This window comes from Dermacentor andersoni, chromosome 3, assembly GCF_023375885.2.
Source record: "Dermacentor andersoni chromosome 3, qqDerAnde1_hic_scaffold, whole genome shotgun sequence".
Taxonomy (NCBI): Eukaryota; Metazoa; Arthropoda; class Arachnida; order Ixodida; family Ixodidae; genus Dermacentor; species Dermacentor andersoni.
Window position 1 is genome coordinate 54776072 of NC_092816.1, and position 18607 is coordinate 54794678.

An 18607-nucleotide genomic window follows, 5' to 3' on the forward strand; every position below is an offset into this window, starting at 1 on the left:
AAATCAAATAATATTAGGAGAATTGAGCCATCTCTACACATTCCTTATCATGCCACAATTCCTTATGCACAAAGACCTATGCACTGCCAAAGAGCTACTGAAGAACCCATGCTTAATTAGCAAGTGGTCCATCAACTGAGGAAGACCATATCAGATCGTTGGATTTACTTCCAACCCCCATTAACAAATCACATGCACTAAACAAGGACTAAGCAGTTAGCTCTGGATGGGCACAAGACGTGACATTCCCTTGCTTCTGTGTGGCATGTTGACATCACCAATGTGTCCCCTGTGTTTTTCTGCCTAGACAGGAAGCTTCCACCGACTGTCGTGCTGCGCTGTCTTTATAAATTAGCAGTGCCCATAGCTGTACACTTGTGCACATGCTATGGCAAGAACATGGTTTTGGCTCATGTATTTGCACATTTGTGCAGTGCCACAGCACACTGATCTGATAATTGGTGGCGATTTCCCCGTGGAACTTTGTCCGACCTGGTGCTTTGTACTGATGGCCCCCCCTTAAGCATAGAGTTTCCTACTAAAATTACTAAAGGAAAACCTGGAGCTGTGATTGTTGAGCTGCCATATAAATTATGGGTAGTAGATGCACTTATCTAATCTCTTTGCTTGTGACTCCAAACATTCTTGCCAAGTTGTTTGCTATGCTTTGTCTTTCGAAATTTCCAATAAATCATGTTCTAAATGCATAAAGGCAATAAAGCCTCTGCACGCATGCGTGCTCATTGTGACTCGTTGCATTTACAGTCGAGCCCCTCTGCAATGAACGCCTCTATAACGAAATGACATGTATAACAGTGGGACAAATTCTGTCCAAGTTCTATTGTGGGGGAGTGAGGCTTGACCTTTACGACAATGTGACTCATATAACGAATGATTTCAGAGGCCCTGTGCACTTCATTGTAAAGGTGTTCGACTGTATATTGCAATATCTTATCGAAAATGATCAATGTGCCAAGTCACAAACCCACCAGAAGCCAAAAGGACTAATTTTAGGCAAATTCATCTACTATTCGTTCTCATGTTGGCTGAAATGCCATACCAAGTCTAGAAGCTCTAGACTTGCCCGGAATATCTGCTGTAAACAACTATCCTACGGAAGCCTCACAAAGAGGAGTATGATAGGGAAGGAAGGAGAAAGGTAGGGAGGTCAACCAGATGCACGTCCAGTTTGCTACCCTACACAGGCAAAGAGGTTTAAGGGAAGAAAAGAAAGGAGAGGGAGGGAAGGAGGTACTGTCGGTGTGAGTACACGCGGATGTCCATAACTTCGCTCCTATATTCGGTCACTGAGGCCAGTCGCCTTCATGCAACGTAGCAGTGCCCGCATCGTTTTGTAAGTCTGCGACGCATGGGGCCAGGGTCCGAGAATCTTAGTCTTTTAAAATGGTCTGTTGTCTAACCGGTTTTACACCCTCTAAAGAACGTCACATTCGTTGTCATAGAAATCACAAAAGCACATACCGTGCTCAATCGTCTCTTCACAGTTGCACGAGTCACAGATCGGTGTGTCAGACATTCCAATAAGGTCATTATGAGTTGGCTTTCTTAAGAGCCACCCCTAACCAGAGGCGGCACAGTAAAGTTGCATCAAGGTGGAATAAGTTCGATGAAATCTGTAGCTTTAATGTAGGATCCAACCCGTAGAAACGGTAATTAAACCCCACAAGCTTTAAGGACAGCATATGAGAATCCTGGTTGCTTATTATGCTGGACTTAAACTTCGAGTGGTTAATTAGTTCTTTTACTGTAAAGTCTGTTAGTTTATCGCCAGGACATTGGCAACAACCAAGGCGCCCCAACCTTTCTTTCTCTCATATTTGCTGCACAAGTCCCCTTCTTGAACACACCAGTTCATTTACTATAGGTGTCGAGCTTAGTATCGTTATTAACAGTTATTTTAATTAAGGTAGTGCAAAAAATTTTTTTGGTTAAGTGCACAGTGTTGCATTTCTTTGTATTAATCGACTCTGTGCATTATGATGGTATGATTATTGTAGCTCTGCTGACCTGAAACAAGGGATGGTTAGGGTCAAGTGTAAATGTGAGAATAATTTTAAAGGTAATTCTTATTCTTCAATTGTTTAATTATGCGTGGGAAATCGCTGGCTGGCACTGGTATAAACCTACATTGTCGCAAAAATGTCAACTTTTGCTGGGATCTGGTGTAAAATTCTTATGAAGCTGGATTTTTTTTATATTGTTTTTTGCCTTGCATGCACTCGCAGAACTGGTCAATGTAGTATGCTCTATGCTTAGTTTCTGAAACTAGTGATGTGGCATTATGCCTTATGCTGCTACAAAATATGAAAATATGGCTTGTGCTTATTGCCCTTGCCCTGTGTGCTGCTTATCGTGCCAGCTAACCGTTGAAGGTGCAGGAGAGCTTTGTTGATATAAAAATTTTTGAGCCCCAGTGCTCGTCAGTGTCACAACTAGCAGCTCTGTTTGCTTTGAAAGTAACACGAGCTTATTCTTTTTTTCTGTAATCACAATCTCCTAGAGGAAGGTTGTTTTCCAACTTTCTTTTTGTGCCTGCATGCCATAGATTGAGATTTTTTTTTGGGCACAAATATTGCCACACTTTTCTTTATTTTCTGGCGCGTTCTAGCACTAATGCCTGCGCTACACGGACTTATGGCAGTGGTTGTTTTAAAGGTACACTAAAGTTCAATGCCACTTGCATGGTGCACCATGGACCTACTTTAAGGCATCAAAACTTAACAAACAGCTCAAGAAACAGATATGGCAATCACTTAGTTGATCACTGTACATATTGAGCTTGTGCACTTTTGTTAAGTAAAGCTAAGTTCAAAAAAAAAATTAGAAAAGGCAAACCTAATCAGGAATGTGAAATTGCAGAGGCATCATTTTTGTCGCTTAAGCTTGAAATAAGTGTGCTAGGGAGGCGTCGCTCGCCCTGCTGGAAAAAAACAAATAAAGATATAAAAATATATTGTTCCTAGATAGTCATGAATGACACCTTCTTTTGTATGCATGCTTCCACTACTCTTTTTCTTGCTTGGGAAATTTATATATATGCATTTGTATTTTCTTAAATTTCCATTGGTAGTCAGCACTCTGACTTCTAATTTTTTTTCATGCATTTTTCTCACTGTTTCAAACATAAAGTGCATTGTGTGGTTAATGTCATTTGCAAAGTGCCATTTTTACGACTCATTCAGCGCTCTTCGTGGTAGTGTAGTGGCTATGGTATTGCGCTGTTGAACTCAAGGCCACAGGTTTGATCCCAGCCACAGCGGCCGCATTCAGGTGGAGGAGAAATGGAAAAATGCTCGTGTATTTTGATTTAGATGCACGTTAAAGAACCGCAGGTGGTAAAATTAATCTGGAGTCTCCCACTGCAGCATACCTCATAATCATGTCGTAATTTTGGTTCGTAAAAGCTCAGAATTTAGTTTAATTTTAATGACTCATTTAACCTTTGAATGCGTACTCTACTTCCAATGCAAGCAGTTATTGGTGCGTATGAAAAACCTATTTCTGTAGTAAACTAAAATTGTTGTTATAGATTAGGTATATGTTAATGCTTTTAGTGCCAATTCTCGCACCTTTTATCAACCAGATGTTTTTTTTAACTGTGATCAGCAGACGAACTTAATACATTCACCACAGTTGCCATTATCACAACATTGATTGTCATTAAAAATGTGTATGTAGCAGCAATGTAACTATTAAGCTTAATGTTCTCGACACCTAATGGCATGGAGCTCGCCTGTGTGGCTGGCTGTAACGCTGCTGTGGTTCGAAGGACATCTATTCTGGAATCTGAACCTTGAAGCCAGCTTAAAAGTATTTGCCTTTCAACAGTCGTTCAAATTGAAGTTTGTCCTTTCTTTTGTACTCGAACAAAAAGGAAGTGAGAGATAAAAGCACATGCTTGGCAAGACATCTTTCTCAATGTGGCATTTTGTTTGTGCAAGTTTCACATGCATACGGGAAGATGTGCGAGTACAAGACATCTACTAGATGCAGAAGCTTCATGCATTGGACACTCAACAACAGAAATGTAAAACGCTCGTACTTAGATTTAGGTGGCAAAAATGCATTAACATTGAAAATTAACTGTGAAGTTTCCTGTTAAAATTCATTCATTAATCCCAGATGGTAAAAATTAATCTGGAGTCTCCCACTACAGCGTGCTCTGCATGTTCACTTAGTTTCAGTCCTTTGTCACCTTGTCGCGCTGGAGTCAATTATTAATAAACACCAACTAGACTGGCTTTCAGTTTTATAACAGAAATACTGATAAAATTTGTGCAGAAAAATAATTCTACATAAAATTTATAAGATCAATATAAAATTATACAAATGTGCTAGGATATAAATATTAATTGCGGTTTAACAGTAACCTGATATCTTGGGCAGATGAATATAAGTGAATATTATTTCCATAACTATTCAATAAAGTCCTTTGCGCAGATAATACTGAGTATTGGTTTTTATTTTTGGGTTGTCGTTCGTTTCTTTTTTTTTTTTTTTTAAAATGATGGATTAGTTCGAAAGTACAAATCTGATTCGCTTCAAGTATTTTATGTTTTGGAAAAGAGGCTTTGAGAATCTGAATACTGTGGTTGGTCATGAGATAAATATTTTGAAAATTCTCAGTCTTTTTCTGTAAAGCGCTTACCTTTGCGAAGTTAACGTGGCAAAAAAATATATGTACTTCGGTAAAAATGGCACAGCAGAGTTGTGTGGCCATCTGTGTTGGTGGCGATCATCCATAATGGTTGTTATATTTAGGGTTTGTTTAGGGTGTACCATACATCTTGCGTGGAGCCTACTGCACTGTGAGTGTGCTAATTGGTGATAATGTAACCGTCTTGTTGATGAGTTATGCTGATGGTAAGCCATTCTTTGTTGTTGTTGCTGCTGTTGTCGAAATTAACTGTGTTCATTGCTTTGGTGCTTTCTAAACCTAACAAATCTCTATACAAATGAAATGGCACTCGTGTTGCAGCATACTGCAGTGAGGCTTTCATTTTTGTCTTGAGGCACTTGTCGTAGTCCCAAGGTAAGATGGGCAGCATATAATAAATAGGTAGCCCTACTGTCATTCAGCAGTGGCACTTCAACATGTCTCGTGTGTCACCTATGTAGCAAACGGAAAAAACAATGGCCCCTGTGCCAAAGGTAGTATGAGAGTATAGATTTGAGCAAGCTGTTGATTCATCCTTAAATTTGCAAGAATGCACTTGGAATGAAATAGCAGCATTTCGTGTGTTTGCTTTCCATCACTGTACTGTCCTATGTTCACTTTTGCAAGTTTAGAGGCAATAAATTGTAATTTGCTTATTCAGGCTGCATAGTACAATCTTTGCCAGTGTCTACATCTCTTGAATGAACAGATCCTGCATGCATGAACGCTATTCTGTAGGTGTTCTGTAGTTATTCTGTGCATAGCTGTTTTCATTATTCTCTCTTATTAGGATAAATCATGTTTGCCATTGCCGTACACCTTGTAGGGGGTGAATAGTAACTTAAAGCTTCCAATGCAATTAGCATTCTTTGCCTATTTCAGGCATTTTGAGCCTTTCTATTCTGCCTGTCTAGTCACGTCAATTCAGTGACCCAAGTTTTCTGCCTGCTCGGGCCACTTCATATTTGCTTGTGGTCGTGATGCCGTCGTGGTTGTTCCATTGCCGTCATTCCAGCTTCATCATGTGACTCTCGTCATGCCGTCGTCATCGTGCCTCCTACACCGACTCAGTGGTTCAAGTTGTCTAATAGCTAATTATGTGCTTGTGGCTCTGATGCTGTCAATGTTCTTGCATTGTCGTCATTCAAGTTTTGCCATCGTAATTTTGTCATGCCATTGTCGTCATGCAGTTATAATACATTATTCATACTGTTGCCATGAGGCTGCAGTGGTCGTTGCATTCTCATTAGTCAAGCCTTGTCGTTCGGCTCTCATCATGCTGTCGTCGTCATGCCATCGTTGTCTTAGTCTTTGTGATACAGTCCTCGCCACGCCATCTTCACACACAGTTGTCGCCATACCATTGTCGCCATGCCAACGTCGTTGTACTACCTTCGGCGTTCTGTCAACGTCATTCGTTCTTCACATTCTATTGTAATCATGCTGTTGTACATAATTCACTTGTGAGTATGCTGCCGTTGTCATGCCATCGTTGTCATTGAGATATCCAACAAATGCTGTCATGCATCCATTGTCATACCGTCATTGGCCTGCCATTGCCATCAGTCCAGCTTCATCACCCTGTTGTCCTCATACTGTCATCGTCATGCCATCATTGTTATACATTTGTTCTTATACAGCCTTTGTTGTTCCATCGCCATCATTCCTTCTTCATAATCTCATCGTCCTCACTGCATCGTCATAAAGTTGCCATCATGCTTATGGGTGGCCTTGGCAAGTAAGGGCCATAGCAAAGTGGGCTGATATTGGAGACAGCGTATGCTACATATAGCTGAAGCAACGGAGGTCCCAAATTATCACTACAATTTTTGTATTCACGTGACTTGAACAATAATGCTAATTGCATTACCGTCAACAGTGATCATGGGATGGCTTCTGCTGTAATTTTCTTCCTCACTCCCTGCATGGTATGGATACCACTTTCTCAAATAATAAAAAAGAAGGACATGCAGCTTCGTTTATGCACTTTTAAGTTAATTGACAAAGGAACAAGAATAAAATATCATGCACCATGGTATTTGCATTCATAGTAGGCATATGCAATTTGCATATGCATACATGTTACATCTATCAGCATAGTGTGCATATTGTGTGCTCAAGGACTTCAAATTTTGCTTTGCAGTGAGCTGTTTCACTGTGGCTGAGCTGTGTTAGTAAAGCGGCCTGTGTCTGTCCTAGCGAAAATAACATGCCTACAGGTGTGAAAAGGCACTAAAAGTGAGGGCAGTGCTGCATGGCACTCTAGTAGTTCTATAGATCATTGTGGTGCTCAGGCCTTGATACACGGGCAGGTTGCCCTGTGTCTATGCACATCACGCTTTGCGCTATGCTACAACATTGTTTTAACCCCTTGGCTAGTGGTTGCATGTTGACCTTTACCTTGCATTGCTATTGAATAGCATTTTTGTTTTCTTTTTTGTTGAGTTCTCAAATGTGCCTGCTGTTATATTCACTGTCGCGTTGCATTCATGCGAGTATGATTTTTACGAACTGAACAGTCTAAAATCCAATTTACAATAATGCTAGGGCCTCTTGATAGACATCACATAAAGATGTCATAGGCTTTCACTTCCAAAGAGAAGTGCTTTGCGACGCAAAATTAGATTGAACAACACTAGTATGTTGCCCACCTGTCGCACTGTCTTTGGTTCTTGCACTTCTGATTTAATCATTTTCTTTTTTTTGTCTGTGCTAGAATACAGAAGTAACTTCGTTTGTTACTAGTTTCACAACACTTATTTTTCTTACCGGCTGCCAAGACAGGAACAAAGAACGAAATCTTTTGTAGCTTTTGTTCACATGCATTCAAGTATTGGCCTCTTTTCAGGCTTGCCTACTTTCAGTGTCCCTTAGCCATAAAAATTTCAGCTACTCTATTGCTTGCCTAGTTTTGAGCTGCTGTTGCTAACAGTATAGAGTATAACACCACTACCTATACAATTGCAGTAAGTAAAAAATTATCATAAAATTTAATTTTGAATAAAGAACCGCATTTTACACTATTACACCAGCATGTACCCAGCTGTGCTCAATACAATTGTCCATGATGTTAAAATGCAAGACCATTGTTGGAATATATCTGTCAAATTTCATCATTGTTGGGTTATGTCTTTGATATGAAAGGGAAAATAGTCATCCACCCTGGTGCTGTAAAAAGCTACAAATGAAGCCAATTCATTTCGAAACACTTCCTTCACCTTGCGTACTTGCATATAACTTAGTGAAGCCATTGTAGCTCAAATAAAATAGACACAGTAAACAGAAGACTGGAAATTTGTGTCCAGTCTTGTGTTTTTATGCACAGTCTCATGCAGACAGGTTCATCACAGCAAAATAATAAAAAAAGTCTTATTTTCAAATAGACACTTAGAAGTGTCACTGATATGATTGATGCCTCTTATTTATTTATTTATGTACTTATTTATTTATAAATACACCACAGGTTCCAAAAGGAACATTGAGTGATGTGGGAAGAAGTACTTCAACAAAATTACATAGAGCACAAACAGGAACACATGAGTGTTATTAATAACTAAAAATTCTATACAATAGTTAACACTTAACTTTACAAGAAGTGAGTGTATGAATTCTCATGGAATGTTCAGCGGTTAGCGATGGAGACAAGGCTTTCAGCAACATCGTTCTAGAGTGGCTTGTGGCAATGCTGAGGATTTCAAAGGTTTGGTTCTACCAAATATTTCCTTGAGGCTGAGATGATTATAAAGACGCCTAGAAGTACATAGTGGGTTTACAAGGGGAAATTTGTGTTGTGTTGTGCCGTGAATGTATTCGTGCGTTTTTCCTGAATTGTCTTTCTCGTATAGGCCATTTCGCACATTTCTCTTCTTTGTCCTGTGAAATTTGTCCTACAATGGCTTCACATGTATAAATCAACTAGCCCTAGAACAAGTTATTTTGAGTTACCGTAGAAATTACTTGTTTATCCACTGCCTACCACATTTGCAAAGAGCTGTGCAATGTGTGGATTACTTTGGTGCCTTTTAGTCGCTATTTGGCCACCTTCTATCTTCAATCCGGTGGCTTTTTGCTACTTTTGTTATCTTCATGGGTACTTTTGTAAGTTTTTGTTCTGGAAACTCTGCAAGATTTACTGCAATGTCATTGACATGCTATCTGTGACAAAAGTGTTATTTTGTCTGTGCTAGTGTGTTTCATCTGATTATCCTGCGTAGCATGTTTTGTTAAACGCCAACTGCGACGAAATTTTGGTGCGCTTGAAAAAGCCTAGCTTCAAATACTAGTGTAGGTTTATTGCAGCCTTCGTACAAAATTTTATGTTTGAAATACAAATGGGCGCATCATGAAAGTTAAAAAAATGGGCATTTTTTTACGCTGAATTAAAAAAAAAATAACAAAAGAAACACCGCCATATGCACTCACCGGAAATGCCACAGAACCCAGAATTTTAAGAACCAGCATGGCTCCTTGGCATGACATTTGAGATCAGGTGGTGCCCATGGCACACAGAAAATCTCATAGACTACATGCTAGGACTTGTGTCACATCATTTGTGTCAGGTCATCTGCCAAGGTGTTGTGTAAAGGCTCCTAAAGGTACATTAAAGAGAACAATTATTTGAGCTGTAATAGCAAGTTATCCTTTTGCAATACCAGTGAAGCCACTATTATTGTGAGAGAAGGCTTGGTAAACCAAGGAAAATGCAAGAGCAAACATGGTTGCTGATGCCACCTTCAAATACCTGCACCAGCTTTCCATGACATCATGGATCTGAAGTGCGTCTGCTTGAGCCTAGTTAACTTTTTATTGGTAAAGATGGACTTATTGTCATCCTAAAAGAGCCAAAGACTAAACTTAGTATTTTACTGAGCCACAATGGCCATAAATATGATATAAATACTTCACTAAAAATAAACTGCGTAATACAGACACAAGCAGGGAAACATATCCAACAGGATGGATGCCTGTGCACGTACACATCCTGTACATGTCCTGTTCGTGTTTCTCCGTCCACGTCTGTGTTGCACCATTTATTTTTCATGAAGTATGTATGGCACATCAACCATCTAAAACCAAAATTCGGCTATATTTCAAGTCCGTGATGTCACACTGACGTACTGGTGCTGTTGTTTCAGTAGGAAATTTAAAATATTGAACTTTGATCTTCAGTTTATTTTCTGATAATATATTTCTTCAGAACTAACAAAAGTTAGTTCTTAAATAACGCTTTATCTGTCAAAACTGTTTTAGTCTTTCTCTTTAATAAGAAAATTAGACTACTACTATCCCTATGGCATAGCGAAAAAATTCCTTCAATAGTAATGTACTGCACATTTATAAACAATTCAGCAAAAGTGAAATTTAATTGAAGCTGGCTTTTAAGTGGTAAAATGAAAGTGCTTTGGTGATCAAAGTGTATCACTGGCATCACGTCTGACATTCTTTCTCTGCTTTTTCTCAGGGAAACCAAATCCAAGCGTGGCTCCACATGGATGCCAACTCTGCCAAACAGTTCGCACCATCTAGATGCTGTTCCCTGCTCCACACCTGTCAATCGGAATAGGATAGCACATAAGAAGATACGCACATTTCCACTTTTGTACGTACAATTCTTTTTACGTGCATGCATGCAGCTTGTCTTTATTGGTGGCAATCTCAAAGGAAGACATCAACAGTTAATTGGAAAAAGCTATATGCAAATATGGGGACGAGCAAGTGTGTTATCTGTACGGACTGTTTTAAGGCATGAGCTGCGTTTTGAGACATGTTTAGTAACAGTAGTGTTAATAGGTAGTTTTTCTTGGTCAACAATGATGGCTCAGTGACGCTAATAGACAGTTATAGTATAGTGTACACAACTATAGCGTATGCTAAGCAGCACATGTTTGTTACAGCTTTAGTTGCCCTGCGAGATCTTCGGATCGCAAAGGCCATATGCCGTCGTTGCGGCTATCTCCCAACTGCAGCAATAGGTGGTGCTGACATCTCGAATGTTTCTTTCATTAGGCTTCGGCTCATTCAAAATGAGAAGCTATCTTGAAAACACCACAAAGTTATCCATAATACCCTGTCATCGAAACGCCCTGAGACTAAGCGAAAGTCATTTACACTGTCATTTGCTATGCACGAAGTGCATTTTACAACAGCAGCACCAAATTCAATTCGAAGCGGGCAGCTGGGACCGCTGCCATGTTTGACACAAACTACGGAAACCACCCAAGGACGCTAATACTTGGCCCATGGCCAACTGCGGGCCTTCAAAAAAGAGCGCTTCTTGCTCTGAAAAAGTTTTTAGAGGACACCAGCATTTTGGGAAAATATTAGGTATCAGATGATTTGAATACGCTAAATGAGTAACACAAGCGATGTCTGTGGTTCATAATTGGTTTATGTGGTGATCGCAACTTTTACGCAGTATGTATAATTCTCTTCTGTACTTGCAGTGCGGTACATGTGCTGTGTGTTTCGGCCGTACAAAATATCTGACTTTATATATGCGTACGTGGACTGAACTAATGCACAGAACTTTGCGCCTGATGTACTGTTGGACTGTATATTTTTTATTCATCCAGTGTTCTATTGAGTGCCATATTTCGTGTCGCTATTCTCCCTTTTTACGCAAGTTTGTTTCCTTTGCCAAGTGACAAGGAGTAGCCGGTGCCACCATAAAGGCGCCAACCTCTCCTAATACTCACTTCAATAAAAAAAAAAAAGTTAAATCTGAGAAATTGTGTGCGTACACTATACGCTATGGGTTGTTTAGCGTTCTGCACATGCGCAGTGACAACCCGCTATTTTATAGCGTATGCAATGGTATAGCGCACGCTAAACTAAAACTGTCTAAGATTGTATGTTGCTTCAAGAACTATAATATAGTGCAAATGGCTATAAACTCATCTGAGTGCTTGGCCTGTTACTCATGAAATAGTAATTTCCAGTATTATTGCAGTGTCACACATCAGCATATGTACAACTGTTATCAAAAGTTTATACACCACAGGTGTCTAGAAGAAATTAAATTCTTTCATTCTTAAAGGGCCCTTCACCAGGTCTGGCCATTTTGAGCTGACAAGTGCAGAGCATACATTGCATAATGATCGTGTCTGCAAAGTATTACATCGCTACGCGCCGCGGAAAGATCTGAAATTTCAAACCAAACGCCGTGTTTCCTTCTCGCGGGCGCCGCGCTCCATGCTGGAGGATGACGTACTCTAGTCCACAGTGTGACGTCGTTCGTGGTGACTCGTGACGTTGAGAATTATTCAAGACGTTTGTTATCTGTGTGATCTGTTGCTTGAATTGACGAATTGAAGTTTAGAGAAATAATAAAACACACAAAGGGAATGTCTGCATGTTTTTTGTTTTACTTTGTACTGAAGCAAAAGAGATTTACTTCCGCTTTGTCTGCATGTTCCCACAGTTGTGCGGTCACGTGCATAGGTACCGAAACTATGCCATTTTCTACCATGCTCCAGCGTGTGATCATGCTCTGCAATCAGCTTGTTCTGCCTCGGTATTCATGTGGCACTGAATTATACCGCAAGTCATGTTTCCTTGTGCACAGCATGCAAAATCGTTCGCTGCGCGAACGAGACAACAGCTTGTGCGCTAAGCCGTCAGTCTAAATGCGTAGCACCAGGGGAAAAAAAAAATGAGGAGAAAAAAATTAAGGCGGGGCCTGCAACGTATGCGTCACGCGATCCTCAAGGTTTGGTACGGGAGAACGCAGGGAAGGAATTTCGCTTGCCAAGGCTAGACGGGGCGAGTGGAGAGAGCGTCTTGCTTGGCACTGGAGCCCGCCTGCTGAAATCATGGGTTCGCGGCACTGACATATTTCTATCTCGGCTATTAATGAGCCGATTTGAAAAATTTTTGTGGCAGAACACTCCCTAGAGGACACGTAACAACTTCCAGTGTATAACCAAAATTTGCTGTGGGGCCTGGCGAGGGGATCTTTAAGACACAGCTGAAAATTTACAGGAGCACTGTGGTGTTTGTGTGGTCAAGTTTGCACTGTAATAATCAATATTAGGGGATTGCATGACTGAACTGCAAAGGCATTCCGCTTCCGAAGCGCAGCTCTTAGGCGGCCGTTTCTGCGGCGAGTGTCGGCGTTGTCCTACGGCGTAACCGAGCGAACGAGCACAGCGAAAGATGAAAGTGAACGCGGAGTGCAGTGGGGGAAAAAATACGCGAGGAGAAAAGCTGAGGGGAAAGTGCAGCGAAACCGTGAGGTAGAAAGTGGAGGAAGAGGCCGTGGCAAAAGGGTGAGGAAAAGCGTAGCGTAGCGATGGTGGCTGGGAGGTCTGTCACTGGCGGCTGCTGTGAATTGCACTCACGCGTCACCCATGCGCTGACTCTCGCAATCTCCAGATTAGCGAGGCAGTGGCACAGGCCACACTTCACTCCGTTTGCAACGTGCTGCACGAGACAGATTGTTCGCACCCACCAGTATATCACGAAATTAAAACACATGCTATAGAGCTGCACTCAGATTTCGCATTAGGGAGTGTCATAATCGTCTGTGAATACTTTCCTATGATCCTCTGGTCTGTAAGCTTTTCCTCACATGTGTACTGAGGTTTGCAACTAATGTAAGCAGGATAAGATGTTCTGGGGTTATATTCTCTTTAATGAGTTCCAGTCGCGTCACCTTGCTTGATTTGAGGTTTGTCACTTTGAGAGCACATTGATTGGCTAAACTGTGAAAGAGGGAGTCCTGAAAAAAAATTTCTGGTCAGCATTGTTTTCAAATTGTCTAGTTCTTAAAGTGCACCAACAATATAAAAGACAACTACTAAATAATGTCAAGTGTCCATCTTTGATGGCAGTGGTTTATCATGTTGCTTTATGCAAAAGGCATAGTACAAGATTTATAAGTTTTGCATTAAGTATATGAGGGCCCCTGATTAGAAAGGAAGTGTTGCTTTGATGAAATGCGCATAGGTAGTTTGTTATACATTTGGTACAGAGTTGCAAACCCGGTGAATTATTTGAATTGCTGCCAAAATATTTTTTGAGATATTGTTTAGTTAATGATATTTGTATGGATGGATGTGTTTAGATATGATGACTTGGACCCAGCAACGCTGCATGAGAATTCAGCTCAGCCTGAGGTGCTTGTCCCCATACGGCTTGACATGGAAATAGAGGGCCACAAGCTCCGTGACACATTCACATGGAACAAGAATGGTGGGTTAATGTCACTCCATGACTTGATTGTTTGCTAGGCGTTACGGAACCAGAGTCTGACCTGTCGCCGTGCTTTGCATGCTGCATGCACATGTTGAACAGCATAATGTTATCGTCATTAATTTCTGCGAGAACATTACATTTTAGGAACAGCATTCAGTTCAAGTAAAATGAGTTGGCAACTAATTCACAGTTGTGTTTGAATACACAAATAGTTTACACATTTTATGGAATTTAGTGCCCACAAATTACTGTTGATCTTGACATTGGCCACCAGAAATCAAAAATATGCTCTTAAATAAAAGGCAGTTTCCAGTAAGAATAATTTAATCCTTTACTATCGAAAAACATAAGAACTTTTTTGTATACGCGTCTAAATGCTTCGTTCCTCAAGCCGAAGCTTCACTTGTACTGCCAGCTTGTATCAACGTTGCCATCGGAGAATCCTACTCATTGACGTGCACATTGCTTTGCTTTTGTCAAATTTCTTCAACCAGCCTTTGTCTGAAGAAGGTTCTCTTGGGAGCTTGGCCGGACTCTTGTTGTCGGTGTGATAGCCTAAAGGCTACCATCAAATTCTTGCACTAGAGTGGTCTAGATTTGAGGAGCCTCTGGTGATTACGATCATTCAGATCACCATTCAGGTCACTTTTGTGTACTTTGAGGAAAACTTCCTGCTGATGTCTTACACGTCAAAATTTTTATTTAATTTGAAATATAAGCCATAGTTAGTATTTTTAATCGAAAATGTTGTAAAATGTGGCTCAAGTAAAAAATATAGGAAATTTCATGCACTTTTCCAGGAAGGAACAACATGGGAATAAATGCTGCCAAGTATCAGGCTATGTTGCAGCTCTTTTTCTCCTAAGCAGGTGCTTTTGCCTTAATGCAGAATCGCAGCTCATTTTGTAGTTGTCTTGCAAATGTAATATGTTTTGTTCTAACAAAGCCTTGCGCCATCTTTTACAGAGACACAGATTACACCGGAGCAGTTTGCCGAAATCCTGTGCGATGACTTGGACCTTCCTCCGCTCTCTTTTGTGCCAGCCATTTCTCAGTCGATTCGCCAGCAAATTGACGCCTTTCCGACTGACAATCTGCTTGACGACCAGACTGACCAGCGGGTCATCATCAAGGCAAGTTGCGAGTCTTGGACCTGTCTCCTGAGCGTATATCTCGGAAATCTGGTTGGGGCTTTGTTTGTTAGAATAAAAAGCCTGTTCTTTCATTGGCAACTCAAAGTGGCATAAGTATTCATTACTAAATTTGTTTATCACTGCATGTAAGCCACTGGTAATCCAAAGAAGAGAAAACTCTAGAGGCACGGTACATGCATCCAAATGGGCGTATAGGATGACAAGCCATTTCTTCCATTTTTTCGTTGTGAAAACCCTCAAGTTTTTTTTGGTTCACTACTAGTTCGTGTAAATGCTTCGGATTAGCATTTGGGTGCACAGTTCAGAATCAGTGGCTCGGTTTCAGTTATTATGTGCTTACCAGGAGACACGATCAGTCACTGTGGGCAGTGCGTTCATAGGGAAATGTGAACGTTCGGTTGTGAAAGGAACGTTATTGCAGTGCAACTTGTACAGCAGTAAATAGTAATACTACTGCAATAGTATAAAATGCAGAAGTATTTTCCTGGTAAGTATCATCATCATGTCATTATGACAGTAAAGTAAAATGTGTAAAGTTACAAAAAGAAGATAATTCATTTGGTTCGGGCCTGGGACTTTCCCTTCTATAAAAATTATACTTCGACCAGTCTCCAGGATATTGATAATGTCCGAGTGCCAAGGGTGGGCAGCGGCTTACAACCAAGCTGTGGGCTAAGGTGAACGAGACAGCAGAAATGGAACACTCATGGTAAAGGAGTTAATTGAAGCCAGTGATGCAAAATTACACTCGGGATGAGAAAGAGAAGAAATCATATCCTGTAGTTATCCTGAACACATGTTTATTTCCTCTCTGTTAAAGCTGTTAACAGACGTGCTGAGCATCCTTCTTGGCATAACAATGCACATATACTGTATAGACTCTTCTAAGGGCCGCACCTTTTTTTTCCCACAGTTTTGACGAGCTGCAGCTCTTACACATGACCGAACCTTTTTGTCGCATAACAGTGCACATAGATATATATACTGTATAGACTCTTCTAAGGGCCGCACCTTTTTTTTTCCCACAATTTTGCCGAGCTGCGGCGCTTACGCGCGACTGAACCTTTTGGTCAAAGTGGTGCCGGTGCAGTCTTCCTTGTGCACACCCCAGATCCCTGGATGTACTACTGCATCAGAGGTCAACGCGCAGCTCTCGCCATCTAGTAGTGGCATGCGAAAGTATGCCGCGCACGAAAATGCTCCAATGCGTGCATGTGGCATCGCTGCGCCAAACACGATTGCTTCTCCATTAGAAATGTTTTTCCAAATTTTGGGCTGCCAAGTTGGGGGTGCGGCCCTTACACAAGTCTATTCGGTATGTTGTTGTCACTGTTTTGCGCCAGTGGTAAAACTTCTGTGCTAGATCTGAAAATTCACCAACTCTCCCAGTCTTACGAGCAAACATTAAATGATAAAAATGTTTGCATCATCGTTACGTATGTGGTAAACGAAATGAAGAGGTCAAAGTTGAGGAAAGCAAAGTGCCACTTGTCGGAGCCAGTACCGCGTTGTTTTACAACGCAGTACTGTGCTTTAAAACGCTCCCCACACTGCAGTGCATCAGTGTGGGGACTTCAGAAAACACTTGAGACCGTGCTCGTACAGCAGGCTGTTGTCCTCTCATGCAGCTCAACATTCACGTGGGCAACATCTCCCTCGTTGACCAGTTTGAATGGGACATGTCCGAGAAAGAGAACAGCCCAGAGCAGTTTGCACTCAAGCTTTGCTCAGAGCTGGGCCTGGGTGGGGAGTTCGTCACCGCCATTGCCTACAGCATCCGTGGTCAACTCTCATGGCACCAGCGAACATACGCCTTCAGGTAGGGTGACAAAAGCAATTTTTTTGCTGCAGAACTTTTTATAATAAACAAATCGCCTAATTTGAAGATCCCTCGAATATTTTTATTTACTAACACTGACCGCATCTCAAGCTGATCATTTTCAAGCACTCTAATATTATGCAGCACATTTGAGTTGCTTAAGAAAGTGCTGCAAACATATTTGATTTGTCTTTTAGAATCTCTTTTTTATTGAGAGAGAGTGCTCCGAAGCACTTACAGTTACAGGTGGGAGCACGTACAGGTGGGAACACGCAGAGTTCTTTAAATATCAGCCATGCAACATAGCTGAGCTCAAGCAGCAGCAGTAAGGCAGTTCATTCACACCTTTGACCCTGTGCTGTCGTCCAATGTTGCGTTTTTGTTTGTCTGGCCTTGTTTTGTTTGACCATAAGTTACAATGTCAATGTGAAGATGGACAATGTCACTGGGAGTGCTACCCATTGTGTCCAACCAGGATTCTTTATCCCCGCTCACAACAATGGCAGTGCTGTACCTGAATCTCTTTAGAAGTTTCCTTCATGCATGGTTCTGAATTAATTGCCCGCATATAGTGTCTGGCGCTACGGGTGTGCCAGGCAGCGGCCGATGAAGTTGGATATGTTGCACCAGCGATAAATGTACTAAAAATCTGCCCCACGTACTGTTTGGTGAGCTGAGCGGGGTGGGAAAGGGTGCGGCAATTGGCTATTACCACAGTGCATGCATGATGCCGAGCAAGCGCTTTTTCATTTGGTGCAGGCACATACTGAGCACATATTCTTGCATGCACATGAACTGTATACCGGCATGCAAAGCTAGTGCATGGTGCATTATGGTCAAGCGGCTATGGCATGAGATAGGCCACATCCTTTTTCCTCACTGATGGTGCCAAAGCATGCCAGATGCTATTGGCCACGATAACAGCGCCAAGACGCTAGACTGTAGAGCATCCATTTTTCAACCTGTTACACATGCAGATTACACCAGACTATATCAGTGCCTCAAATGTTGACGCATATTTAACTGGGATGGAATTGCTGCTGGATCTTTCAGCTTGGAATTGTAGGAAAGGAGCTACCGGCTGAATATACCAATATAAAGTTGTCAGAACATAGATGCCACAAAGAAACTAGGTTTCCACATGTTCATTGCAAAATGAAGAAAGCTTTTCAAATGTACGCCTCTATTTCTTTTTCTCTGATCCAGCGAGGCACCACTGCCGACTGTTGAGCTTCCGTTCCGTACTCAGACTGAGGCCGACCAGTGGTGCCCATTCCTGGAGACTCTTACAGATGCAGAGATGGAAAAGAAGATTCGGGACCAAGACAGGAATACTCGGTAAGCATTGCCGACACAGCCTGCACTTTACCACCATGCAAATGAATTACCTGTTCTTGTTGAGAACATTGTTCCAGTTTCGCTAAGATTGCTACCTTACATAACTTGTGCCCCGTCCAATTCCTGCATCCTTATCTGACGACATTGGCATGTTCTTCACCTCCTGCCTTAATCACCATAAATGGCAACTGAGCTACGAAACATGCCAACAAGCTCGAGCAAGTGAATGATTGAGTGAGCTCAAATGCAATCACTTATATTCTGCCATTCAAAGTTGTAACTTCTGCGCTAATGTCCACATTTTTGATAAGGCACTAGGAAACAAGAAAAGCTTGCATGTCACTAAATGTTTCCTCTTTGTAGCCGTCCTTAGGCTCAATTGAACCAACTATGAGGTATTGAGTGATCAAATTTCTAGGCTTG

At 41.4% G+C, this 18607-nt stretch overlaps 1 protein-coding gene across 3 annotated transcripts in view; it reads left to right on the plus strand.

The window, feature by feature from the left end:
* The window catches only part of Snr1 (SWI/SNF related, matrix associated, actin dependent regulator of chromatin, subfamily b, member 1), a 30132-nt gene that overhangs the window by 9731 nt on the left and 1794 nt on the right, over positions 1 to 18607 (plus strand). For all 3 annotated transcript variants that reach the window (XM_050169600.3, XM_050169598.3, XM_050169599.3), the window contains 5 exons: positions 10140 to 10277; positions 13743 to 13870; positions 14840 to 15006; positions 16656 to 16846; positions 18053 to 18184. In XM_050169600.3, coding sequence (XP_050025557.1) covers positions 10140 to 10277; positions 13743 to 13870; positions 14840 to 15006; positions 16656 to 16846; positions 18053 to 18184 — 756 coding nt within the window. The remainder of the gene's footprint in view (positions 1 to 10139; positions 10278 to 13742; positions 13871 to 14839; positions 15007 to 16655; positions 16847 to 18052; positions 18185 to 18607) is intronic.